The 27,608-nt window shown below is 52.0% G+C and overlaps 1 protein-coding gene across 1 annotated transcript; it reads right to left on the reverse strand.

Moving 5' to 3' along the window:
- Nucleotides 1-1,944: 1,944 nt before the first annotated feature.
- On the reverse strand, nucleotides 1,945-19,119 carry FAM107A (family with sequence similarity 107 member A). The gene is made up of 4 exons (XM_087824668.1): nucleotides 19,041-19,119; nucleotides 4,276-4,450; nucleotides 2,558-2,714; nucleotides 1,945-2,052 (listed from the first exon to the last, which is right to left on the reverse strand). The coding sequence occupies exons 1-4, from the start codon at nucleotides 19,117-19,119 to the stop codon at nucleotides 1,945-1,947; spliced, it is 519 nt and encodes a 172-aa protein (XP_087680794.1).
- Between the last annotated feature and the right edge of the window lie 8,489 nt (nucleotides 19,120-27,608).

The following is a 27,608-nucleotide window of genomic DNA, read 5'->3' on the forward strand; positions in this document are numbered from 1 at the left end:
CCCTGAAGCACCCCTGGTGACCCGAGTGAAATCCTAAAGGGCCTACTCAAGCCTAGACACTGTCATGCTTCTCTTCACATGTCTGAACAACATATTGATCCCCGAGGCGGCTTCTCTGGGGAAGCGCCGTCTTTATGAGGGACGATACATATTGAGCATCGCCTCACCTGGCAGACATTAAAACAGCGGTGCCACATTCCCACGGAGACGGTCACCTCCGAGAGCCTTCTGGAGCTTGACTTACACACACACACGCACACTCACACATGCACACTCAGGCAGTATCTCTCTATTCACACCCATACGCTGGCACCACTCACAGAAAAAAAGACGTCTTCGATCACCCCCTAAGCACGCAGTCAGGGGGAAGACCAGGATGCCCCCTTCCTCCCGTAGGCCCCACTGCTGGTCAAGAATCAAAGGGCATCCCAGCAGCAGCTGTTTCCTGCAGTTTGGGGCGAGAAGAAATGCTTTCCCTGCACTGCCCAGTCTCCACAAATGGGGGTTACAAAGCCAGAGGCAGGGTCTATACTTCAGGAAAGAAAGGAACAGGGCTGGTTTATTCTTTAACTCTTGAAAAATGGGAGCAAAAGGTCTCGCGTGGGAGGGATTTTTGAGGGAGAGTGGATGAAGTCACTGGAGCTGGCCCAGGTGGTAGAAGTCAAGTGGGGTTGGGTCTCAGGTACAGAGGCTGGAAATGGGGACTCGAAGGGGCCAGTCCATGAGGGTGGCAGTGGGGTCTTTTCCACTGTTTATATTTCCAGAAACCTACTGGAAACCACTGTATATCTGCCCTCCATAGGCTTTAGGAAAAGGTAAGAAAATTATTAATTTTTGGCTGGAATTGCATCACACCAGCACGGTAGGAAATGCAGATTGGCAATTACATACATCTCTCTGAGAACCACAACCACATACCTGACCCAATCTGCCATGCTTTAAAGTCTTCTCAGGCCTGGGGCCCAGGATGGGCTGGACAATAAAGAGCCCCGAGGGCTGCAGAGGCAGGTGGGAACCCCCAGGGCACAGGCTCGTGGGAGTTGGAGGGCAGAGATGGCTTCAGGGATGATGTTTCCAATATTTAGCACCCCAGGGTGCTCCAGCCTTGCTTAGTGTCGTCCTAGAGCTTGTTAGAAATGCAGACCCTCAGCCCCACCCGGATCTACTGGCTCAGAAGCCGTATTTCAACAAGATCCCCATGATGCGTAGGCACAATAGCTTGAGAAGCGCTGTTCCAGACCTCTGGGAGCGGGAAGGCTGCAGCCCAGGCTGGGTGTGGTTACAAGGCCTGGACGGGGAGGGCTGTGAAAGGAGGGGGTGAGGGGAAAGGCTAGCAAACTCTAAGAAGCTGTCTTTGTTAGTACCCCTCCCACCTGCCATGATGTGAGCCACCAGGTCACCGAGGGCTGCCCTGCCCTCCTCACTAAGGACAGCTGCACCTGAACTGGTTTCCCCTTGGTTGGCTTTCAAGGCAGGTGTCCCGAAATGCTCGCACACCTGGCTGCAGGTAAGACCACAGGCAGGGAAGTCCTCTGAGGCCTGCGAGTTGAGCTGCCCAGAGAATCAGGGCCCTGTGGGGGCCTGGGCAGAATGGAGGGTTGTCAGGCCAGAGAGACCCCTGTCCCTTCTTCCCAGCTCTGCCAGGAAAGTCTCAGTGGGGCTCAGAGCCCCTTCAGGGAGAGGTACCCTGTGAAACTTTTCCCAGTAGTAGCTTCCTCTTGGAGCAGGAGGGTGAGTGCTCAGAAGAAAAATCTGGGAGCTTAGGGGACCCCCAGCTTTGGGGGAGGAAGAGGGCCTCTGGGACAATGCAGTTTTACAGGAGCAAGCATGAATTTAACACATATCCCAAAGCCCAGGGGCCCAGGGCTGCCAGATGCAGAACGGCTGGGGGAGGGTGTAGGGCCAGGGCTGGGCTGTGGGGTGCTGGAGCTCCACCAGCCAGCTCTACAGCACTCGCTCTTCACTAGACAGCGTGGTGATTCTCCGCAGGTTTTCCCTGACTTTAATAAATTCAGGGGCATGGTCTTCTTCCTTTTCTGGCATTTTTTCCAGCTGAAAGAGAGGGGAGAGGTGTGAGTGGGTGGGGTTAGGGGAATTCTGAGACTCAAAAGCCACTGAGTTTGGACCAAGGGCCCTCTCTAGGGAAACAGAACCAGGGGTCAGTTTTGCCACCAGCCTGGTAGGTGGGGGGACAGAGCACGAGACTAAGTTCTCTCTGTGAAGCCTAGTTCAAATTGCTTATTACTGCATTTGGGCCTCGGGTTTCTCATCTCTAAAATGGGAATGCCATCTGGTTCACCGGGCAGTTGTGAGAATGAAGTCAGAATCAACATGTGACAGATTGGGCATATGAAGAAACGGAGGTTCAGAGAGGGGGAGCCACTGGCCCAGAGTCACACAGCAAAGCGAGTGGCGGAGTGAGGACTCAGGCCAACGGTGGACTCACGGTCCAGTCCTCATTTTGCTCAACTTGCCAGATGCTGCCACATGCAGAGCTCTTACTTGGGCCAAGAAACGTGCTTGGCGGAGGCACAGCCGGGCTGGGTGCCCCTCTCACCTGGCTCAGCCTCTGCTGCCGTCTCAGCAGCTCCTGCTCGAAGGGACACTGCAGCCGCTTGGCCTCCAGCTCCTCCTTCTTCTTCTTGATGAGCTGGTTGCGCCTGCGGTGCTCCAGGACCCGCTGCAGCTCGGGCTTGCTGTCCACACCCAGGCCCCTGGGGCAGGGGAAGCCGTCAGGAGACCCCAACTCCCCCACCCCCCTTTCAAGGCTGCACCCCGTAGTGACACCAACCTCCACCCTCCACCGTTACCTCGTGCAGCCCTCCTGGCAGTCTGGGTGTGTGTGTGTGTGGGGGGGGGGCCCTACTGTCCCATCATACAGAGAAGGGAAGTGAGGCTCCTAGGAGTTTAGACACTGGCCGGAGTCACAGCTACAAAGGGGCTGAGTGAGGACTTGCACTCAGGCCTGTCTGACTGCAGAGACCAGGCTTATGTTCTTTCAGGTTATTTTCTCCGGATGTGTTTCCTGGGGTGGAGCTGCCAGGGCAAGCTCTCTTAAAAGATTTTGGACGCATTTTCATCTGCCCCTTAGAAAAGGCTATCCAATTTATACTTCTGTCAACAGTGCACAAGGGCACCTATCTCTCCCCACCGTCACCATCCAATCCCTTCGTATCTGTGAATCGGGTAGGCAAGAAATAATATCTGGTTTTCACTTGTTTCTCTGATTATTAGTCACATCAAGCAGCCTTTGAGATGTTGACCAGCTATTTGCATTTCCTCTCTTCTGATCTAATGATACCTGCCTTTTGCTCAGTTTTCCCTTGTGGGTTTGTGAGAGGTATGTAGATATTAATTTTTGTGTGTTATTTATATTGCAAATATTTCCCCTGATTTGTCTTTAGGCTTTTTAAAAATTGTGGTGATGGTTTTTGATATTAAAAGCGATAACTCTAAAAGGCAACCAGAGAAATACTCATGATAGACTAAGAAGAAAACAAACAAACACCACGAACGGTACAAAATGTTATCCGTGGGAAGATGCTTTGCATACAGCTGAAAACAAGAATGAAAAGTCGAGGCCCGCGTCAATACTAGAAGCGGCCAGGAGAGGGAGCTGCGGAGGCGCGGCTGCCTTCCTTCTGGCACTGGTGAAGGGGACTGTTTTCCAGGGCCCTGCGTGGACAGAGCTCAGCTTCCCTCTCCCCTCGTCCACTTTTCATTCAATTGCCCTGCCACCTCAGGCCTCTCTCTTTCACTGCATCCCCCAGCCTCCCTGCTCCATTCATGCCCCCTCCAGGGTTGTGACACTCCTGCTTGAGACCCTTCCCAGGACCCTTCCTCTGGCCTACCTCACAATCTATGCTCCAGCCACTGTGCAACTGGTGTTTCCTGTCCATTTGCACATGCTCATCCATCTGCTGGAAACATACCCCATGGAAGCACCCATCATACCACCTGGGTATGCATCCATCCCCTCTGTGAGGGCAGGAACATTCCTTCTTGTACCCCCAGGGTCTGGCACAGTGCCTGGCACATAGCAGGTGCACAGTAAATGTGCAGGTCAGGCACAAAGTAAGTAGCTGGGTGGGAGAACAGCTTTTGGATCTTCACAGTTTCTGTTGGTAACCATGGGGGGTACCCTCAGCCCTCTTCAAGCTCCTAGGAGCGCCTGGGATTACCACCAGGCCTGCCTTCCACAAGGGGCACCTCCTCAAGCCCCAGCAGGCCTGAGGGGGTGCTTGCCAGGCTGAGGCAGCCAAGCACTATTCTCACCTTCTGTGGTTCATGAGCAGCTCTCGGTGCAGCTCCTGGTGGCTCCGGGAGGCCTTCACAGGGTTCAGTAGCTTCTTGGGCTTGATGAGCTCCGGGTTCCACTCTCTGTACTCAGGCCGGGCCATCAGGCCACCAATCTCTGCCCGTTCCCTCTGGATCTCCGAGTACATGGAGGCTGTAGAGATGGGAATGGGAGCTGGTCAGAGCAGGTCACAAGCTTACCCACCCCATGGACACAGCTGAAGGGCAAGGATTTTGGTCACCTTGGCCACCTGCTACTATGTAGCCCTGGGCAAACTAGCTGACTTTGAGCCTTTGTTTCCTCAATGGTGAGATGAAAATAATTGAACCTGTGCACGGGGTTGTTGTAAGGACTGGAGATGATGTTTGTAAGGTGGGGTATAGAGGTAAAGTGCTACTGGGCCACAAAATAGGGGTTGACACGTGCAAACATTTTTGGTCTGACTTTGAAAAACAACAATTACCCTCCTATAAAAGGGATTACACTTGAGTCTGTTTTTCAATGAGCTCAGAAAAAGAAAAAATATTTTAAAAGAGCAATATGTACTTGTTAAAGATAATTTGGATGAATCCTGTAACTGAAAGAAAATATCACCCCTTATTGTCTAACTTCCCTATCTATAATTCCAAATTCATCTGTGGAAGTGTCCGGCTTTTCTCTTTCTCCAGATCAAAGAGGAGAGGGTGGAATCCTGAGACTGCTGTGTCTGTAATTACAAAGGGATGCTTGTCATCTTTAAGCAGATGTCTGGCTTCTCGATGGCCTCACTTCCACCATAGCAGCTTGAAATTTGTTAATTTACTTGAAATTCAGGCAGAAGGGCTCCCTCTTCTACAAGTTGGCTACATATCCTTGAAGTGCTCAAAAGCAGGAGCAGAGAAAGAGAAAGAGAGAGAGAGGGAGAGATTTCTTAAGAAAAAGTCTCAGGGGGTGCAACAGCCTGGCCATTAGCTGCTTATAGTAATTAGAGTGAAAATGTAGGCATTGGCTCTGCCCCCTTCATGAGTCCTGCTTTTCTGAGGTTGTCTCTAGTACATGCCAGGCACTGGCAGTGTCCGATCTGGAACGTAGTAGACACTTAATATTTGTTGGTAATTGATAATAGTAATTTTGAGGTTGTACACATGAGGAAACCAAGGCTCACAGAGGTTGGTCTTGGGCAACCACCTTAAGGCATGTGGTTTCCATGGGGCACTGAGGGGTCAGTCCCCCTCTTGAGGACCGGCATGCTGGACAGACCCTCACTTCTCTGTCCCTCCCCGCACTGGGAGGAGTATGAAAGCCATGCCCGGCCTGACTGGGGTTTTATAGATGAATAGGAGTTCTCCAAGTAAAGTAGACAGGGACGGTGGGTCTGCCCAAAAACCTGGATGTGGGCAATTTCTCAGTAGGGCTGGAAATAGTAGAGAGTTTGATAGGTTGCAAATTGCAAGGTGACATGCCAGGGAATGTAGGCGTCGCAGGGAAGACTGCTTTGCGAACAGTGGCACGGCAGATGCGTGTTTGGCATTTCTATTGCTATCCATCGCAGGGTGCTTTTAGGAGGGTTAAGAGGGACCGTGTGTGTGAAACTGCAGTGTAAACTGGAAAAGCGTTAATTATTATGATATTTTGGATGTGGCCAGATTAAGTGTCAGAGAGTAGAGACATACTCGCTAAATTTTTTTTCCTCCTGGATTTGCATTCTCAGAACTGTTTCTAAAATGAGAATTCTAATTAATTTCCTTTTTTTCCATTAAGCTGTTTGTTTTCAGGTTATATCCTTCCTAATTTTTTTGGTCCTTAAAAAATAATTGTGGTAGTATCTAGTAGTTAAAAATGGACACTTGATAAAATAAACAGTTGGCTATAATAATTCTCCCCTCCCCCGCCCCCCTTTAGAAATGTGAACATTTTCTCAGCCTGTGGGATTAAGTTGTCTGGGAGCCAATGCATTAGAATACCCTGATTCAGATTGGAGTTTGGGGAATTTCCCCCTGTATGATGCCTATTTCCATTATCAAGTCCTACCAATAGTTTTTCTGAGTAATTCTCAGCTACATCCCATGCAGGCCATTATCACACCACACTTAACTCTGCAGCTTCTTGGTCCCTTTGTCCCTTTGAGCCTCAGGCCTTCCAGCGCTTCATAATTTTCATCAGTCACACACCATCTTTAAAACAACTAACTGTATGTAGCCAAAGCGATAAGGCAGGAAACAGAAATAAGTTGTATAACTTTAGGAAAGGAGAGGGCTGAATTGATATTTACATAAGAGATCCCTGTCTACCCAGAATCCCCAAATGTGTTAACAGAAAAGCGCTTGGCGCTAATAAGGGAGTTCAGTCCCGTGGTCAGATGCAAAGAAGAGCCCAAAACCACGAGCTCCCGCGCAACGCGAACGACCGCCGAGAAAGCACACGACCCGCAGCATTCATTCTACAATGTGCTTGGGTTCCTACAATGTTCCAGGAATCGTGGCAGACCCTGGACACACACAGGGGCGCTAAGCGCGCAGGGCTCCCGCTCTCGCAGGGCCGACCTTCTCCTAGGGGGGCAGGCAGTAAACTAGCGCACAGACCAGTCAAAACCGGGGGGGGGCTGGGACCCCACAGCAGAACCCACCCTCGGCCGGGTGCCGGGCGAGGGCGCTCTGAGCGGGCGACCCGTAGGACCTGGCGGTGGGGGGGGGGCTGCGTGGGGCGGAGGGGACCGCGGGTGCGAACCAAGCACCTGGAACAAGCTCGGTGTGTGCGGGGAACTGAAAGGCACAGTGTCCCCGGAGCGGCGAGAGCGAGCGCGCGGGGAGAGCGGCGCGGGCGGCGGGTTCACGGCCGGGGAAGGTCGCGCGGGTCCGAGCGTTACAGGCCGCTCTCCCCGGCGCGGGGCAGCCCGTCCGCGGCTGCGGGAACTTTGTATCCGACTTTGATTTCTGCCCGGGGACGGTCCAGAGGAAAACACCTGATTGGCCAGGCTGAGGAACCTTCGCCCCATAGGTCACCGGCCAGCCAATGGGCTTGCTGCCCCGGGGCCAGGCCCCCGCGGCGGGGGCCCCGCTTTCTCAATCCGCACCGGGCTCTGCGAATCATGCGCGCAGCCCTGCACCCCAGGTCCAGCCGGTGGGCAGCTCTGGCTCAAAGATCTGCTCCAGGCTTTTTTTGTTTTTTAAATGAAATCCGAGTGAGCTGTGCGGGGTGGAGCCTCTGGGAGGCCGGCCTGGGTGTGTGGCTGGGACCGGGATCCTGGAGGATGTGCGGGTTCCTCAGCCCACAGCTGCAGGGTGCCGAACTCCCGCAGACCACGCGGGTGGGGGCAGGGGCAGGGGCAGGGGCAGGGGCAGGGGCAGGGGCAGGGGCAGGGGCAGGGGCAGGGGCAGGACTCAGAGAGCTGCTGGGCCAGCCTTCCTGCCTTTTGTTAATGAAAAGGGGCCTGGGGTAGTAGAGCTTCACTAGATGCTGGAACTAGAGGCTGCTCAAGGAAGTGCTGGTGACTCATAAAATCTGGGCTCTCCGGGGGGCTGCAGAGGTGGGGGCCAGTCCCAGGGCTGTTCTGGCCAGGTCGCTCAGTCCTGAGAGATCCGAGACTCTGGGGGAAGTGACCACGATGGGCAAAGAGGTGAGGTGAGCTGAGGTGGGCATTAGGTCATCTCTGAAAGAGGAAAGATGGATGTCCAAAGGAAGAGCTGGCAGGAGAGAGGGGGGCAGCCCAGGAGGAAGTTAAGTGGCTGGTGAATATCCTTCACTGGTTGTCAAATCAGAATGAAGCTTAGGTGTAGGGATGTTGGAGCCATTAGAGCCTGGCTCGGACCCGGCTTTGCCCCGTCTTAGCTTTGGGCAAGTCTACCCACCCTCTGCAGCAGGAGGCGGCAAACTACACCCCTTTGGAACAGCCCTGCCCACTCATTACTATTGCCTATGGCCGCTTTCCATCAAAGCAGCAGACCTGAGTAGGTATGTAAGCTGCTCTTCATCAGCACCCCTCCTGAGTTTGCAAAATAAATGAAGTGATACTTGCAAGGTGCTTGGCAAGTGCCTGGCACAGCGCCAAGGACTCTCTACGTGCTGGCTACCGGGGCAGCCACATACAGCAAGGCAGGCTCCGCACGGCACCACCCAGGCCTTCACTCCTGTAGATTAAACTGTGCGCGGGGCCCCTGGAATTGCAGTTCAGCCATCCCGTTAGCTGTTAGCAGTTACCGCTAACACATCCCGTTCCTAGTCGTGGATCGAGTGTTCTCATCTTCCTTAGAAACTGCCCTGGTTACACCAGGGATCTCAACTCTGGCTGCACGCTGGTACCACCAGAGGAAGTCTGAAAAATACCGATGCCTGAGTCCACCCCAGGGATTCTGGTTTAATTGGCCTGGGAGGCAGCCTGACCTTCAGGATTTTAAAATAGTTCCCCAGGTGATTCCAATAGTCAGACAACTTTATAAACCATGGAGTTAAAAACGCAATCAAGCTTCTTAGCTTTGGCCTAAGTGATTTCAGCTGACTTGATGGCCTGGTTATTGTGGGCACCTCTGATTAAAGTCACAGCTCTTAGCAGCTCTGTGACCTTGGATAGAACCCTTCACCTCTGTAAAATCAAGATGCTGTGAAGACTGGATGAGCTCAAGTGCCGGGAGGGGGTAGTGACAGTCAGTAGGTGACAGCTAAATTGAATGTTTTGCATGACTACAAGATGGGCAAATCATTCACCCTTAGTATGCAGACTGTGGGACTGACCTCATATTTTGGGTGGGGATAATAATAGGTCAGAGGAGAGATCAGGAGATTGTCACTTGGTTCTCCCCTGGTTTTGCTGATGACCCAAGAGGTCCCACAGCTCCTCCCCAAAAGCTCTCCAGGATGCCAGCCCCACTCCAGACAAGGCTCAGCTGGGATCACGAGCTGCTCCCACGGGGAGCTGGCCAGGCTGCTGGGGCAGGCGTGGCTAATGTTAGGGTGGAAGCAGTCCCCTCCCCTCCCCACAGGAGAGCAAGAAGAAGAGATGGAAGGAAAGTGGTGTTGATGGAGACCCAGGTCACAGTTCATCCTGAACACAGCTGCAGTACTCTTGGCTGTCTAAGGCTTTAACGCCCCCTTCATCCACCCTTCCCCTGTTGGGGATTCTGGCTCTTTGATGACATCAATGATAACAAATGGCACATGGACCAGTAAAGCAACATGGTTCAGGCAGATGTTTTGAAGGAGACAGGCTGGGTTTGAATCATGGCCCCACCCCTTCCTAGCTGTGTGACTTTAGGCAAAGAGCTTAACCTCTCTGAGCCCCTGTACAGTGGGGATAATAGCAATACCATGGGGATGGGCTGTTTGGAGAGTAAAATGATACAATGTGCATGATGTGCTTAGCCCATTGCCTGACAGAGTGATGCTCACAGGGCAAACTGTGGTCTTCCTGTCCTGAGGGGACCTGTGGTGGGCACTTGACATTTGATGAAGGCTCACTCACTTCCATCTGGATCTCACAATCACCCTAGGAGGCAGCCAGCATTACTGTTTTATTTTTCCCATTACATAGATAAGAAAATCGAGGCTCAGAGAGGTCAAGCTACTTGTCCCAAGACACACAGAATAAATGGCAAAGCTGAGACCTTCAGACTCCAAATTCAGTGCTCTTTCTACCACTCCACTGTCCACCAGGAGCACTATCTTTCAGTCAACAAAGGAGGCCTACATCTTTTTTCTCTCTCTTGATAATCCAGAAACCCCAAATGAAGAGGCAGTGTGAGCCCATTTTATAGATGCGAAAATGGAGGCCTGGGGAGCCCAGCCCCAGAAGCTCTGGGCTTAAGCCAGACTCCACAGGCCTATCTGCCCACAACTAGTCTTTGCTTGGGAGGGGACCAGCCGGTGGCCTTCCCTTCCTGGGGTGTTGGTCAGAGTCTTTACTCCTCTGCCCTCCCTCCCCTTGCCCTTGTTCCTTGTTGCTGTTCAAGCTGCTGGGCTCAGAACACACCCACTGGCCCTTCTTGCTTCACCATTTCATGAGGCGGAGGGGCAGAGGAGAAGAGAGGCTTTTAAAATAACCACTGGCAAAGGAGAAAGAGGCATTCAGTAAAAGTGACAAGCGTGGCTACTGGATTTCCCGCTTCTTGCTTTTTCCCTCTCTGTGGGGAAAGTGCTGTTTGTATTTCACTGGCTGGCAACCAAAGAACTGTGTATCTGGGAGCCACCTCCAGGTCTCCCAGCAGCCTGTGGCCTGGATGCAGCCTCCCGACCCCATGAGAAAATGACACAAGACAAACTTCCTGAACATTTTGCTTGGGGCCCCTGGGACCTCCCAGTCCCAGGGCTGGACATGGAAGGTCCTTAGCAAGGCTGGTAGAGAGTGCTGTGCCGCTGATCAACAGACAGTGTCAGTAGGCCAGCTATGCCCGCTCGCCCACCAGCGGCAGGACGCCAGCCACTCCTCTTGGCAGATACCTCAGGGGAAAGATCCCGGCTGGTACTTACCACCCAAGAGCTAAGAGCCACTCAGGCAGGATCCAAGCCATCCAGAGACACAGGTTTTCTGCTTCACAGCCAAAAAGTGACACGCCCAATCCTATAAGCCCTGATTTCTGGCCCAGTCCCAGACTTTTGGCCTCATTCCATAAAACGCAAAAGCCAAGTTCACCAGAAGGGTAGGTGGTTGGCATGCTAATGCTGCAATGTGCCAGGTACTGTGCTAAGCACCTCACAGCCACACTTCATGAAGTTCTTACAACAGACCGAGGAGGTGGGTTCTAGCGCTATCCCTTTTTACAGATGAAGAAACTGAGGCTCTGAGGGGGCATGCGATTTCCCCAGGTCACACAGCCAGCAAGTGAAGATGCTAGAATCTGAGCTGAGCTGTCTGATGCTAGACCCTTGTTCTCTCAGTGCCACCCTGCAGCCTTCTGTCCATCAGCGAGGAAGAGAAGGAAACCGCCATGATGTATGATAGTGGACGTGGGAGTGGGGGGTGGAGTTAGATTGTGTATAAACTCAGATTCATCAGAGGGCTGGATCTGTGAGCTCCCTCCACTCTGTCCCCTATCCTTTCCCCAAGCCCAGGGTGCCAGGGGCACCTCCCACCCATTTCGCAGATGGGGCACAGCCTGGGTACCTGAGCTCAAATAGCTCCACTCCCCTGACAGCCCACCCCAATGCTCCAGGGCTGCCCTCCTGACCTTGCACCGCGTCCTGGCACAGCACCCAGTTCCCAGCAGGTGAAACAGAAGAGAAATGGTCTTACTTCGCCGCGGGTTGTGGGAAGGGAACTCGATGGTGTTGCTGGGCTCCTCACTCCACCTAGAAGCCCAGACTAGCAAGGAGGGCCAGCCGCCTACAAAGGGCGGTTCTCAAACCCCCGGGGATCGCAGGCGGCTAAATGTGCCAGCTAGTGAGGCAGCTTTGCATTCCTGTTTATTCTGGTATCAATAAAAAGGAACTGTTACTATAGTAACGAGTATTTCACTTGGTGCATAGCCACTTCCACGATGGGATGCGGAACACTGTGTCCAAGCCACACGTTTGAGAGACACAAATAAATACCTATTTTGTCAGATTGTTGCGGAATAAGAAACATGCCAAGCTTTGTTCTGAGCTAGGCGGCTCTGGGGAGGCATTTCCCTTGTTTCTAATGGGAGGGTCCCCAAGAGTGCAGCCAGGCACCTCCTGGATGCAAGGGGGAGCCAGGCTTCCTGCCGCAGTGCCCCGGGGCTTCTGGGTGTGAAGGGTGGGAAACAGCACTGGGTCAGTTCTTGGCCCCCCAGTGATCGGCACAAAACGCCATACACATCATTTACTCCATACCCTGAACTTCATCTGAACTTCAGAGAGGTGCCAACAGGTCGTTCCCTGGGGAAATGTGTAGGGGAGTAGAAGCTCCAGGACCCTGGTCAGCCCTGGCTTGGGCACTAGCTGCTTTGGCAACCACTCAGTGCCCTTAAGCCTTGGTTTCTGTGTTTGTCAAATGGGCAGAATCACAGGGTGGATGGGAGAAAACATAGATGAGATGACATTAGTGAAAGCATTTAGTCAATGCTTAGCAAACAGGACTTTTCCTGCAGAGGAAGTGGACTCCATGTGACCTGGGGGCAGGGCCCCAGCAAGCAGCAGTGGGCCTGGCAGGATATGCATAGTCCTGGCTCTGGGCGAGCTGTGTGTGGTTGTGAAAATAAAGAATGTGTGTAGATGCCAGAGGCCGACCTGGTGCTCACAGATAATGGAGGCATTCTTCTAATTTCAGAATTGTGTTCACTTGAAAATTTGGAAGTGTTTTCTCGCTTTTTTATCATGATCCTTAGCGTCCTAGTGAGGAAGCTGGCATCTACTAGTTAGACTTGGCCCTCTTACCACCTTTACTTTCTCATGAAGAGTCTTGTCTGTCCTCTTTGGCCTCTATTATTCATTTAACCAACATTTATTGAGCACCTACTATGTTCCTGGCACTGTTCCAAGTGCTGGAGATACAGTGTGAATGAGACCGATGATATTTCTGTGCTCAGGTAACTGCCTGCATTCAAGGGGGTGGGAGTCAGACAAAAAATAAGGAGACAAGAAAATGCTGAGCTTCAAGGAATGCTATGATGAAAGTAATTCTGCATGAGGGGACAGGGAGGGGCTGGAGCTTAGGAAGCGTGGACACTGAGAAGGTGACATTTTAGGGAGGCTTGACCCGTCCCATCCTGTTGTGGTTAATTTCACTAAATTCGGACATGGAGGACTACGTGTAAATTCTTGTCAGACCACTCTTCTGCCCCTGGCCCCACCCACATGCTGTCCTGCCCCACAAGGGACTATCTGGGCACTTCCTGGGGCCCACAGCCACTTGTCTGAACCAGTCCAGTGCCCGCTGACAGCTGGAGGAATACAGAGGATCTTGGGGCAGCTTCTGCTCACCACCTGGAGAAGACAGAATCCCGAAATCCAGCTCACTCCAGAGGAGCAGACCCTGACAGTTCCCCCGCTAGCACGACCTCCAAGCCAACTTTGTGTTCCCTTTATTGGAAGGCTCTAATGGTAGAGCAACCCAGAGCAACCGAGAGCCGGGAGAGTTGGGCATGAACACCCCCACCCCGCCCCGAGGTTGGGCGCCACTTTCCCCAGGCAGTTGGGACTCACTGAACTTCTTTCACTAAAGCTCTTCTTTAGGTTGAACTTGTGTACAAACCCATCAGGCTCACCCTAGTGGGCCTAGACTGCCAGCCCGAGGGCAGGGGCCTCCCCTAACCTTCTTAGTATTCCTGTCCCAGTACCAAGGTGCTTAACAATTGTTGACTTGCGGACACCGAAAGCATAAACATCCCTGAGCTTGTTACAGCACCACCTTGCTGTGTGTGTTCGCGAGTGTGCGTGTAACTGTGAGATCAGTGATCAACCATTTCCCCAGCCACACCCCATCAGGAAGAGATTAGCTACACCCCGTAATAGGATGCAGGCAATAGCAGGTCTATTTACTGACCTGAAAAGATGTCCACTTCATGTTTGGTGGAAAATCAAACTGCAAGACCACATGCTTCATAACTTCCCCACCCCTTTTCTTCCCAGATGAAAAACTACATAGTTGATCCTCGAACAATGAAGGTGTCAGAGGCCCCGACCCCCTGTGCAGCCAAAAGTCCATGTATAACTTTTCTTTTTCTTTTCAATCCTCACCCGAGGATATTTTTTTCCATTGCTTTTCTGAGAGAGTGGAAGAGGGAGAGAGAGAGAAACACCAATGTGAGAGAGACACATTGATTGGTTGCCTCTTGCACACGCACCAACCAGGGCTGAGGTACCTACAACCGAGGTACTTACGCGCCCATGGCCAGAATCGAGCCCGGGACCCTTCAGTTCATGGGTTGACGTTCTAACCACTGAGCCAAACCAGCCAGGGCGCCACGTATAACTTTTGACTCCCCCAAACTAATAGCCTACTGTTGACTGGGAAGCCTTACTGATAACACAAACTGTGGATTAACGCATTTTTTTGGTGTTATATGTATTATATAACGTATTCTTACAATAACATAAGCTAGAGAAAAGAAAGTGTTATTAAGAGAATTATAGAGAGGAGAAAAATACATTTACAGCATTTATTGAAAAAAATGCACCTATAGTGGGCCCATGCTGTTCAAACCCATATTGTTCAAGGGTCAACTGTATGTACACAGAGAACCAACCTGGAGGCATATACACTAACCTGTGAACAGAGGTCAGTTCTAGATCAATGTACCTCAAACATCATTACTAAACATCACTTGGGATGAGTGTTAAAATGGAATTACTGGGCCATGCTCCTGGACTGCTGTATTAGAACCTCTGAGACAGGGGCCTCGGCATCTGGATTTTAACATATCCCCCCTGAGGATGTGTTTATATTCCGGACTTTGAGAACCACTATTCTATGGCATAAAATTACAGGCTCTTCTCCTTTGTCACTCTATTTTTGTAGTGTTTCTGGCTTAGGAAAGACAGGCAAGCCTGGCTGGTGTGGCTCAGTTGGCTGAGCATCGTCATGTGCATCAAAGGTTACTGGTTCGATTCCCGGTCAGGAAACGTGCCCAGGTTGAGGGTTTGGTCCCAGGTCGGGGCACCTACGGCAGGCACCTGATCGATGTTTCTCTCTCACATTGATGTTTCCTTTTCTCTCTCTCCCTCTCTCTCTAAAATCAATAAAAACATATTTTAACAAACAAAAGACAAGCATAGATTTGTTACCAGGAAAAAGCAATAAAGGTTAAAAATATGAAAAAGGGCAACTTTTCCCAGCTTACTATAGTTATGATTCACACCCGGTCCAGTCATATCCGCTGTGAACATCGGAAAGTAGCGGCCTCCCGGGAAAATGAGCCGTTAGCAGTTTACAGCAGGTTATGGCCGAATTCAGCCCCAGTGGCTGCCTCCTACCTGGTCTGTGCGGCTCTCCCTGAGGCCTTCCCATTCTGAAAAGAAGGACTTGGGATACCAGGGGCCTGGGGATCAGATTCAACCCGCGCAGGACTGAAGGGGGATCCCAGCGCTGAGCACACCCCTCCCACACTCCCTTCCTGTCCCCCGAAGTTTGTTTTCTGGGGAACAACAGGAGCATAAGGAAGGGGCGGTGAAGGTGAGAGGCAGTCGTGAGTGAAGCTGGGCGATCTTCTCGCATCAACAGAGGCTGCAGTTTGCATTAAAAAACTCCAAAGCCGGCTTTCCTTTCCTTTCTGCCCCTTTTGTCCAAGCCGACAGGCGCCTGGAGCAGCTTATCTGGGCCCACAAACATCAGACAAGAAGTTTCCATGGCAACTCAAAGCTTCCTTCCCAGCCCTGTATTCATTCTAAATCTCCAAGGCCACTTTCAAGCCTCAATGAGGGTTTTGAGAGCCACCCACACAACAACCCTAGAATCCAAACTCCCCTCCCCCTACATGCTGGGCTGAAAGGACATGGGGGGTGGGGGAAGCGGCTTTGGCAGAAAAACTTGTCATGGGATCCACGGAGAGATTATTAAAGTAATGAGAGTTGCCTTTACAACAAGTTTGAACTAGGAAGAATTTACCCGGTGGAGGGATTTCAAGCATGAAAACAGGAAAGTGCGAGGGAGTGAAGAACTGAGTCTTGTTTCTGAAAGCTGGCTGTCAACCCAGCTGCAATCAGGCGCAGTTACCCTGGCCTCTCAGCTGCAGCAGGACCCTGGGACGCCCCCCCACCCAGCACATTCTAATTCACTTGTAGCCAGACAAGAGACGGACAGTGGATCGAGGGATGGGGAGAGGGATGTGTGTGAGGGTGAGTGTGTATGAGTGCAAGTGTGTGTGTGTGTACGGAGGAACCTGGGCACACCAGAGCTTGTCAAGCCAAGTAAAGTTCCCTGATTCCTGGCAGTGGGGTTGCCGACATAGCAAACAAAAATACAGCATGCTCAGTTAAATGTGAACTTCACATAAGCAATGAAACCTTTTTTAGGCTCTAAAATATTATTTGTTGTGCATCCGAGATTCAAATCTGACTGGGCACCCTGTAGTTTACCTGGCAGCCGTACTTGGGGAGGGGGGTGGAGGCTCTGGCTGCCCCTGTGGCCGCAGAGGGGCAGCACAATCACCGGTGCCCACAGGCACCTGCGGAGGTGTCCCTCTGTGCCGCAGAAGACATGCTTCCCTCCCTGCCAGGAACCTGGCCGGAGCTCCAGGTAGGATGCCAGTAACGGACCGCAGGGGGACCTTTACTCCAGCACTGCACGGCCCACCAGGCGTGGTCAAGCGCGCGTGATTCCCAGAGGGGACCCTTCCAGCTCAGTGGGTTCAGAGCCTGGGCTCTGGTGTCACCGCAGACACCACTCCTGGCTCCAGGCTGGAAGCTAGGTGATCTCCAACTCCCCAGTTCCTCATCTCTAAAATGGGGCAGACATTCTTCTGAGGAGTAAGGGAGATACAGCATGGGAAGCCCTTCACAAAGTGCCTGCCCGAGTCTGGGCTCCAAAGCGGGAGCTGTTTTCTCCATAACCCATTTCAGAGCATTGAAGATTTTCATCCAAGTGAAAAAAGTGGGATCAAAGACTAGAGTCAGTACAATCTCAGCAATGAACAGACACACGGGACCACACACAAACCGTGCAGAGCAAAGACTGGAAGGAGACATCCCCAGTGTTACCAGTGGCTGCTTATGGTCAGTGAGATTCTGGGTCAGGCTCTCCTCTCTTTATTCTCGATTTCCCAAAATATTCATGGCGAGCCTGTATTATTTTAATATTAAAGTTATTTTAAAATAATTTGGGAAGACAATTTTTCTAAAAGTGCATGACTTGAGGCTACTTTCTGAGAACGGCTGCCACCTTGGGTTTGATCCTACAATCCTGTCTTTGGAGGCTTCTGAAGGAGGGGTCTCTCGCCTCTTCACTAAATGGCCCAGTGGGCTCCTCCCCCCTCACCTTACTCCTTGCTCTTGCTTTTGAGAGATAGCTGGACCCCACCCCTGCTGGAAGCCCTGGGTTTGAATCTCAGATCCACCCCTCACTGGCTGCCTGACCTTAGGCAAGTCAAGTTACCTCCTGAGCCTAATATTTAAAATAGGGGTTAATCCTACTTACGTCCCTGAGAGGAGTGACACACCTGTTTTATTTATCAGAGCATCTCTGGGCCTTGCACAGGGCCTAGTGCGTAACAGTCGTCAATAAATATTGGCTGAATGATTACGAAGTTCATGGGATGTACAGCATGTGCCACTCTTATTCCTATCATCAGAAGGTGTGCGGACCATAGACGGGGACCCAAGTTTGCATGTGTTTTCTGCTCTTTAGGGGGATAGGAAAGGTTCCTTAGCAGGGCCGTGGGCGCCCGCAGAAGCTCTCTGAGCCTCGGTGCCCTCACTCAGTGGGGATGACAATTAGCAGGGACTCTGCAGGGCTGTGAGGCAGCGCGGTGCCTGTCCGAGTAGGTGGCCGCAGTCCCAGGCCTCTGCGCCCCCCCCCCCCCGTGTCGCTGTGTGTAGTACGGTTACCACGCAAATATGTGACCCCCGAACAGCTCTTAATAGGTCTGCTAGTTTGGATGGGGTGTGAGAGAGAAATGCCACCTTTGGAGTGAGGCTCGTGGCTGGGGAACACTGACAGCGTTTCGGATTAGGGGTGCTCTCCCCTCATCTTGGAGAGATGTTGGAGCCGGGCGGGGACACTCAGGAAGAGAGCTTGGTGGGGAAACCCCTGGGGCTGGGATCCGAAAGGAGACGCGTCTCCTTCGAGGGCGCCTGGCCTTCGGCCCGCGGGGCTCGGCCGGACTGGAGACCCTCCCCCAGGACGGCGCCGCCAGCCCCCAGCCTCGGCCGGCTCTAGCTTTTGGACTCAGAGAGCTCTTGTTCCGAGGTTCCCGAAGCAGTAGCTCCCCGGCGGGACCTCTGCGGGGCGGAGGCAGGGCCGCGGGGGGCGGGCAGGGCCGCGCAGCCACCCGCTGGCCTCTCGCTTCGGGCTCCAGGGATCTGCGGGCAGGACCCCTGGGTGGGGGCGCCCCCGCCCGCGGCTGAGGATCGCGGCCCTGCGAGCCCAAGTCCCTGCGCGCTTTCTAATCACGCACCCACCCGGCCCGGACCCACCGCAGACCCGCCTCCCCGCGCCCCACGCGTCGCTCCCCAGCGCCCAGCCCGGAAGGAAACGCCCCCAAACGCTCAGCGCGGACGTTCTTTTGCTTCTTTCTTACATCTTTGTGTTTTCTAAATTATTTGTAAACTGACCATATATGATAGTTTGTTTCATTTTCCTAAATAAGAAGCTCTCATTGCCCTGAGTAGTAACGTAATACGTTTACTTCAAATAAACGAAAAGACAAACAGGGGAAACACTATCCAACTCCATCCTCAGAAAGCCACCAGTTTCCCTCGAAATCTCTCTCCTTAAACGGCGCAGGCGGGGAAACGGTTCCTCGCCTCCCAGTAACTCGCGCTCCCCGCAGCCGGCATCTCGTCCCCGCGCCTCCGGCGCCCCGGGTGCCTTCCCGCCCACCGGGCGCGCCCTGCCCGGCTGCGCTCCCGCGCGCACCGGCCCGAGGCTTTGCTAAGAGACCCGCCAGGACGTGGGACCTCGCAGGACTTTTGTCACAAGTCAGGGAACGTGAGCGAGCGAGCGAGTGTGCATGCGCGCTCTACACAGGCACAAAAGTCCCCAAAGGGAGAATGTAGGGAGGAAAGAAGGAAGGAAAAAAGAAAGGTGACTAGGAAGAAGGGAGGGAGGAAGGGAAGGAAAGAGCCAGGAAGGACCACGGCGCGGGGCTGAACTCCGTGCGCCCCCCGTGGCCCCTCGCGCTCTTCCGAGTCCGAGGCGGGGCGGCCTCGCCGCACTTACCCGACCTGAGCAGCACCGCCCGGTAGAGCCCCGTGGCCTCGGCGGCCCCCCGCGCCCGCTCGCCCAGCCTCTGTGCCATGCGCCCTCGCGCCCGGACTGCGGAGCCGGCTCTGCGGCGGGGAGCCCGCGGCCGAGCGTCGTCCGGAGCCCGAGCGTCTCCGCGGCCGTGACGCGGCCCCGAGGCCAAAACCCCGTCGCGGGTCAGGTTACCGCGCGCTCGGGCGGCGGGGCGCGGAGGCGCCGGGGGAGGGACGCGAGCCTGGGCGCGGGTAGGAATGCCCCGCCTGGCACCCGCAGGGCACCGGGAAGCGCCTGGCGCGAGGACTCCTGGCCCCGCGGTTCCAGGTCCAAGGCGAAAACCCCGAGTCCTGCTTCCCGGCATCGGCCTCCGGTTACCCACTCTTCTCCATTTCGCCGGCGCCGCCCCCGTCGAATGCTTGTTGCGAGCAGGAGTGGGGTTCTGGGGTGCCATCCTTCGGATCGGAGCCCAGCGCCACCAACGAATAGCTGTGCGACCCCACGATTTAATTACCTAACCTCGCAGTCTCAGTTTTCTTATCTGTAAAATGGGTACTTCTCTCACCGGTTGTGAGGGTAACTGATGTATGTGAGGACCGGGGCTAGCACAGAACGAGCGCCATGTGCTGGTATTTTTAAGAAAAGCGTTCCAAGGCATCCTGGGGTGGGGGCCGCCGAGGAGCAGGGGACTTCACGGGGGAAGAAGGTTGTGGTGGGAAGCCCGTGGACTCCACGAGACTGATTTCTCTGGCTTTGTGGAACCTTTAACAGCGGAGATGGGAGAACCAACCAAAAACCTAAAGGTGGAGGGGCAAAGTCAACCAGGCGGATTTGGGAGATGTAAGAAAATGACATAATTTTGCTTATCTACTGTGTCTGGTGCTGTGCTAAGTCTCTTCTAAAACAAAAAAACTGATGTTTACCATGTGCTTTATGCCCTATTTTCTTTCATCGTCACAACCCTGTGAGTTAGCAGCCGTGAGTCTTCCAGTTTTGCAGATGAGCAAACTGAGGCTCACAGAGGTTAAGCAGTTTCTCTGAGATCACAGTGCGGAGCTGAGATACAAACTCAAGTGGTCTGACCTCAGACCCGGGCCTCTCTGTTATCTCACTGATTCTTTACAAAAGCGCTGTTAGGTAGGTTTTATCTCCAGCTTAGAGATGAGATCATGGAGACTCGGGGTGCGGTGACTTGCTCATGTTCACACAGCTAGTTGGAGGCGCCAAGACCCAATTCAGTCTCCACCCACAAAAACCAGTGTCCCTCAAACCTACAGACCCCCTGGAGCTGTCCAGGGTACTGGATGGCATCTGTTAAGGCTGAACTTGGGTGGGCCAGGAAACCCTGAGCTGCCTGTTGGGGCCTCCACCACAGAGTATTACCTTCATCTGCCTCTGTGCTCTCTCCCACCTCGGTGTCTCCGAGGCCAACTGCCAGCCACTGCCCAGTCCCTGCTTTTGCTCTGATTCAGAGATCCCTGTACTTCTCTGGTCCTCAGTCACCAACCACTCTGGGTCCTAAGGACCCAAATGACACACTTTGATCTTTAGAGACCTCACTGATTGGCCAGACTGATCATGTCTCTCATCACCAACCTTCCACCATGTGTGCCAGGCACATTGCCAGACACTTGGCATTCACTATCTCATAGCCATTCTTCAGAGAATGAAATTGTATTCATTTGCTATTCACTCATCTTATTTAATCCATTCTTGGATCAAGTATGGTTATGGCCCTTTTAGAAATGAGGAAAATAAACCTCAAGTGGGTTGCCCAAGATCCCATAACTAGTTAGTTGTGGAACTCGAATTTGGACCCAGATAGCGCCAAAACTTTTACTGCAGGGGGGAAACCAAGCCAGGATTCAACAAGGTGGGGGTTCAGGAAAATTGTGACTAAGGAAGATGTTTACAGAGCATTCCAAAAGGATTAACTCAGGTTGCACCCCCCCCCCCAGGAATTCTAGGTGGATCTGACTTACCTGAGCCAGTTAGTCTCTGCTTCTCATTTTCATTATGAAATATGGCCTGAGGAGAGTATTCTTTCTGTGAACAGAAAGAAAGTAGGTGAAGGTGAGGCCCCTCTGTTCCTTGGCAGGGGAGGAGTGAAGAAATATTCATAGTGTCCCCGAGTCTTTTGACTACAGAAGGGACTGGTCAGGGTCAAAATCCTCTCCAGAGAAACAAATGACCGTGTCCTTGGAGTGTGTGTGTGTTGGGGGCCATTTATGAGACTCATGCTCTTTTTAGAAAAACAAATTATTTTTTAGAACAGTTTTATGTTTAAAGAAAAAAGGAGAAAATAATGCAGATTTCTTATACCTCACACCCAGTTTTTCTATTATTAATATTTTACATGTATGTAGTTGTGCGTGTATGGAGTTTGGCACGTTTGTTACAATTAATGGACTAATTCTGATATATTATTATTAACTAAAGCCATGTCTCCTTAGGTTCCTCTTGGCTCTGACAGTTTCTCAGGCTCTGGTTTTGAAGACCTTGACAATTTTGAAGAGTACTGAGATTCATGTTTTTTTTTAAATTTTATGTTGGGGCCTTACCCACACAGTTCCTTCTTCCTGGCCTACCTTCTCCCCACCTTTCTGGAAAACTCCTAATCCTTCAAGGGGTAATTCAGGAGGCTCCAGGCTTTGGTTCTCAAGATCAGTTCTTAGGCTTCTTTTTTCCTCCCCTCTCCCCACAACTTTAAAAACAGCTCTAAGCCAACGATCCCCAAATGTGTATTTCCAATCCAGGCTTTCACTTGGAGCTTAAACACTGTCCAATAGGCCACTTGACATTTCCACTTGAAAGTCTAATAGGCCCAACTCATAGTGGCCCAAACAGAACTCTTGGCCACTTCAGCCCCCAACCCATTCCTCTCCTGTACCTCTATCTTGGCAAGTGACTCCCGGCCCTGCCACTCAGACGGGAACCTGGGGCTGCCTTGCCCTGTTTTTCTGAAACTGCATCGTCCTCAGGTCACGGAGGCGTTGTGGGATCACCTCCTGGGATCTCTTCAATCCATCCACCCCCCCCCCCCCGATGCCTCCGCCCTAGCCCAGCTCCCACCGCCAGACGCCTGGATGCCTACAGTAGCTTGCTCTCCTTCCAGCTGTGGTCCACACAGACTCCAGAACAAGCTTTTAAAATGTAACTCAGTCCCTGACCTGCCCTACTCAAAACCATCTGGTGCCTTCCCTTTACACTTGGAATCAAACTCACAGGCCTTCTCCCGGCCTTCAAGGCCTCTGCAACCCAGACCCTCCCCGCCAGCCTCTCAAATCTCATCTATTTGTTTTTTCCAATGTTCAAGGCTCGGGATGCTTCAGGGAAGAAAACAAAGGTCCTTGAACTTGTGGAGCTGACATTCCAGTGGGGGAGAGAGATAGACAGTCATGAAAAGCGAAGTAGGTATTATGTTAGAAGGTGGCACTGTGGAATGAAGGAACATTAGAGTGTGTGGGGTGGTTAGTGGTGAGAGTGGGCAATATGTGGCAGTAAATGGCTGCTCAGAGGGTCCCACTGAGAGGTGAGAGGTGAGCACACACCTTGAAGGAAGTGGGGGAGTTGGCCAAACAGATTGTCTTGGGGGACGGTGTCACAGACAGAGAGAACAGCAAGAGCGAGGGTCCTGAGTCTGGCGCCAGAATGTTCAGGGAGCAGCAAGGTCGCCGAGGCAGCTGGAGTGGAGGGGACGGGGGGGGGGGGGCAGTCATATGAGGGAAGGCCAGCGAGGAAATGGGGTTCCTTTCCCTCACCTCCCATACTCCAGTCCTAAGAACCGCTGGCCTTCCTGGAAGTCTGCTATCTCTCAGTCCCCGCTAATGTACAAGCTGTTTCCGCCACCCAGGACTCACTCCCCAGCCCTGCCTGGCTTCGTATCCTGTAGTCTGGGCTGAAATGCCACTTCCTCAAGGAGGTCCCCTTGATCGTGCTCCTGCAGCACCCCAGACTTCCCTTATATTAGTATTCACTACCGGATTATGATTGTGTGAGCCCTATCTCCTCAACTAGCCTGTACTTGGCTATTCGCAGCTCTCTCTCCAGGGCCTAGTCCAGAGCTGGGCTTGGATTGGATGCCCACTGACAATTTATTGAAAGAATGAATGGAATGAGTGAATGAATGACTGCACCCTGATGGGGAGCTCTGGGCTATATAGGGAAAGTGGCTAATTCCACAAAGAGTAAGATCGGAGGGAGGCCTCCCCAGGGATTGTTCACGGTGGATAGAAAGACCTGAGGCCCTGACAGTCGCCTGGGGTGCTCCCATTTTGAGCTCTGCCACCAAGGAGGCCATAGAAGAGGGAGGTGTTTTTTGGGAATTTGGCCAAGCCTCTTTTGTGGTTTTTAACAAAGGGATCAAGAGGACCAGTAACCCCATCTGTGAAAGAAAATTTCAGGATGTAGAAAAAGGACCTGCTCAGAGGGCTCTAAGGAGCTCCAAGCTTCTTCTCACATCTCCCCACCTGGGAAGTGGGGCTGGGTCCCAAGGGCAACATTAGCATTACAAAGCCAGAACTGCTTAAGGAGCAGCTCCCAGAGCTCCAGTTCAAAGCATTGTCCCTGCCATGGCCGCCAACCCCTTTGCGTGAAAGACTTGTTGGAAAATCAGGCCCACCTATGTCCAGTAAAACCTCAATGACCAAGGCAGAGGCCTCTGTCCCTTTCACGACTGGAGCTCAGTGAGCGAGAAAACGCTCACATGCGAGCAACCCCTTGAGAAGGCAAAGCTAATTTGAAAAGCCACCTGGATCTTTGCTGACGTATTACAGGTAATTGATAGTCTTTTCTAAGGACTGTACTGAGAAATGCAGCCAATTCTCATTTGTTTACAGCATTTAGGGATTGGAAGATGCTGGCTTAGTTATAATTTTGAATAGTGAGCATTAGCACACACAATACAATACCAGAGGAGATGCTAGTGTATGTTATACAATATACTCAACTATGGCTGAACACAATCCAATGCTGGATGAAGCCAAAGACATTTGTATTTCTCCTGTCCTTCCTGTGGCCACCACCTGCTTCCTTTCTGTGCCCCCGTTGTTGAGGGAATGTTCCTGAGGTTGGACCTTGGTGACCTTCCAGGAGCCTATCCGTCCCTCTTCGCTTTGCTCCGCTGCCTCCCTGGAGGCTGATGCCTCTATTTGAGACATGTCAGGGAGACCGTGGACCCATCACACATCGCCCTCAGTCTTCCCCACGGGACGCATGCACCAAGTAACACCACGGACCTTGTTTGTAAACATTTTAAAAATTGCGGTATAGGGCACATCCACAAAGTGCACTAGTCTCGAGTGCGCAGCTCTGTGAAGTTTTCCGCACGTGCTCACCCACACAGCCGCCTCCGAGATCAAGACATAAAGCACCCCGGTACCCCACACGGCTCCCTTGAGCCCCTTCTCAGTCGGTGCCCACCTCCCAGAGTAAGCAATATTCTGACTCCTGTCATCATAGACCCGTCTGTTGTTCTAGAACTTCATATACACGGAATCATAACATTTACTCCCTGGGATCTCGCTTCTTTTACTCAAAAGCGTGTTTGAGGTTCATCACTGCTGTTGCCTGTGTCAGCAGTTCATTCTCTTTATCGCTGAGTGGTGCCCATCCTTCGGCTGCATCGCAGCGTGGATGTCTGTCCTCCCATGGACAGACATTGGGGTGGTTTCCAGTTTAGGCTCTGACTAATAAAGCTGCTGTGAGCACCTTTCTATGAATTTTTGTGTAAACACAGTGTGGTTTCTGTTGGGCAGACGCCCAGCCGTGGACTTGCTGGCTCATAGGGTAGGTGGATGTTTAGCTAGAGTAGATACTGTCAACAGTGATTTGGTCGACGTATGTGCTGTGCTTTTGGTATCTTCACAACATAGATTTTTGTTCCGGACACATTGAGGTCACTTCTGTGCACGGTGCTTTGGACTGATGGCGGAGATGCAGGAGGTATTAGCAAAATCACAGCTTAGATGAACATAGATGGGCATGAATTCTGACTTCGGAAGAGCTGAGGTAAGACCTTAGAGTATTTACCCTTGTAACCTGGAGTGGATCAGAGGGAGATGTGTCTCTGGGTGTCTTTTTTCACCCCCCTCCCCATTAAATTGTAAACATTGTGAGAACAGGGACTGTGACTTATTCAGGGATGTCTTCAATGTCTGGCATAATTGCTGGCACATAGGTGCTTAGTAAAGGAAAACCAAGTTAGTAATTTTAGCAAATGTTTATTGAGCATGCCCTGTAGCTGGGCACCGTGATGAGACTTTCCCCGTATGGTCTCACTTACGCCTCATAACGGTCCTTTGAGCTTAGGGATGAGTGGGGTTCCTGTTTTACAGATGAGGAAGGGAGCATGGAGAGGGTAAGACACACAGTTAACAAGCGGCCCGCTGCAATCAGATGAGGCAGTCTCACTCGGAGCCGCAGTGCAAGTAAATCTCCCACTCTCACTTCTGAAATCTAATACCTTGGCCCCCCCACCCCATTTTCCTTTGTCCAAAATGTCTCATATACCCAATGTCGCCTCACTGTCTTTGGGAATTTTTATGGATTTATCATGCCTCTGTGAATTCCCCATGCACATGCATTAAATTTTGACTTCTCCTGTTAATCTTTTGGATTTCTCCTGTTAATCTGTCTCTTTTAATTTGGTTATTAGCCCAGCCAGAAGAACTTAGAAGGTGGGAGGAAAAGTACTAATAAAAAAAATACCACTCTCACAAATGGGGGGGTGTACATGTGTGTGCCTGGGTAGGGACGTAGTGGCAAGAGCCTGCACCTCTTTATACAGAAGAGGAAACTGAGGCTCAGAGGGGTTAAGGAACCCTTCTCCATGGGGTCAGCTGGGCCAGCCTCCCCACCAACCTAACTTTTAAAGGCAGAGTATTTTTAACATGGACCCTGGCTGCTGCCACCTCCTCCTGTTCCCCATTCCTAAGCCCTCGGCCACCGGGTGTCACAGGGCTCTCCTTGAGCCTCTGCATCAACTCCTGATTCTCACAAAGCCACCGTGTTGTCTGAGGGACAACTGCTGCCTCCCCCTCTTTAATCCCCAGGGACAGAGAGACTCAAACCCAATTCTTCCTTTAAAACACAAGGCCCTGTTTGGAGAAGGCGCCAAACCCTGGGACTTGCTCCTTTCCAGGGGTCCACTTACATCACACTGGTGTTGGGTTCTCCGCCGAGGCGCAGTAATGAGGGCACCGTCTTCCATCAAAGGAAGCCTCCCTGGGCCTCGCCTCAGGGTCTTCTCACTGTGCCCTTCCTTCCAGCCCGCGGGCCTCGGAGGCCCAGAACCCCCACCGAGGCACTGGGCAGGGAGCCACCCCCAACGGGAGACAGGGGGCGCCTTCCTCTCTTCGCCTGGACTTGGTGGGTGGGCTAATTCTCCTTAAAAGCTTGTAAAAATAGTTCACACAAGTGATAGATGAATCCATTGCTACTTTAAATATTCAGAACAACCCAGCTGCATATAAATTTAAAAGTGGCCTTTCCGCTTACTGTCCACTCTCAATGCCCACCTTCCCCCTTCCCCAAAGTTGTCACTCTCTTTGGTGCTGAGTGTGTGTCTGGTCACTGTCCTGCGGTCATTCTATTATCACAATTACTATTATGGATTATGGGCTCACTTTTAAACTTTTAAGTTTTTCATTACATAATGATAAATCATATTTATGATAATAATTTAAACAATGCAGATGGGTATAAAGTGCGACCTAAAAATTTCCAAATACTTTACCCCCTCCCAGATAAAACCACTCTAAGTAGTTTCCTATGCCCCCACCCAGGATGTGTCTTCACTTCCATAAACACCTAGAACAATCCCAATCTATCCTTCTGAAAAGCACAAAGGGACACCCTAAAAGCGTTATTCTTTAACTCCTGCTGTCACTTTTAGATATCTCGAGGGCATTTTCGACATGTGCACATTCAGATACACTGCACTATTTTCCTGTTCAAACAGTGCTTCCTGGTGAAGGTCATTCATGACTAATTTTGCAGGTCTGTACTGAGGGCCATGTAGGTTGTCAACCGTTTATTCTGCTATTGTGAGTGGTGCTTCAATGAGCACCCACCCAGCAGAATCCTTGGGTCAGCGGTTGGGATATTTTCAACTGTCATAGGTCTTCACATATGTACAATGTCATTTAAAACCTCTCAGGAGCACTGAACTTTACAGGAATGTTCTAGTATGTTCTTCTGAAAAGACTTCTTAAGTCATGGTAACAATCACCCCTGGAATGTATTTGTTGGGTGGGCTTGGAATTTTGCAGAAAACAGATTTTTTTCTTTAAGCAGCTCTGGTTTCGAAAGTCTCTGGGGTGTAGGGATGTGGACAGGGCCAGGAGAGGGGATTTGGCCAGGGGGCACCTGGAGGTCAAGGAACTGGATCCCCACTAACCCCAGCTCTGGCTGGCTGCTGGGGTCGAAGGCCAACACTCTCCTTCCCGGAGGCCAATCCTTGTGGTTCTGGGTGGGGGACGGGGAATGGAGGAGACACCCAGAAGGGCCTGGCCAAGGACTGGACAATGGCTGGTCCCAGCAGGTGAAATC

Source organism: Miniopterus natalensis, chromosome 15 (assembly GCF_054644295.1).
Source record: "Miniopterus natalensis isolate mMinNat1 chromosome 15, mMinNat1.hap1, whole genome shotgun sequence".
In the NCBI taxonomy this organism is placed as follows: Eukaryota; Metazoa; Chordata; class Mammalia; order Chiroptera; family Miniopteridae; genus Miniopterus; species Miniopterus natalensis.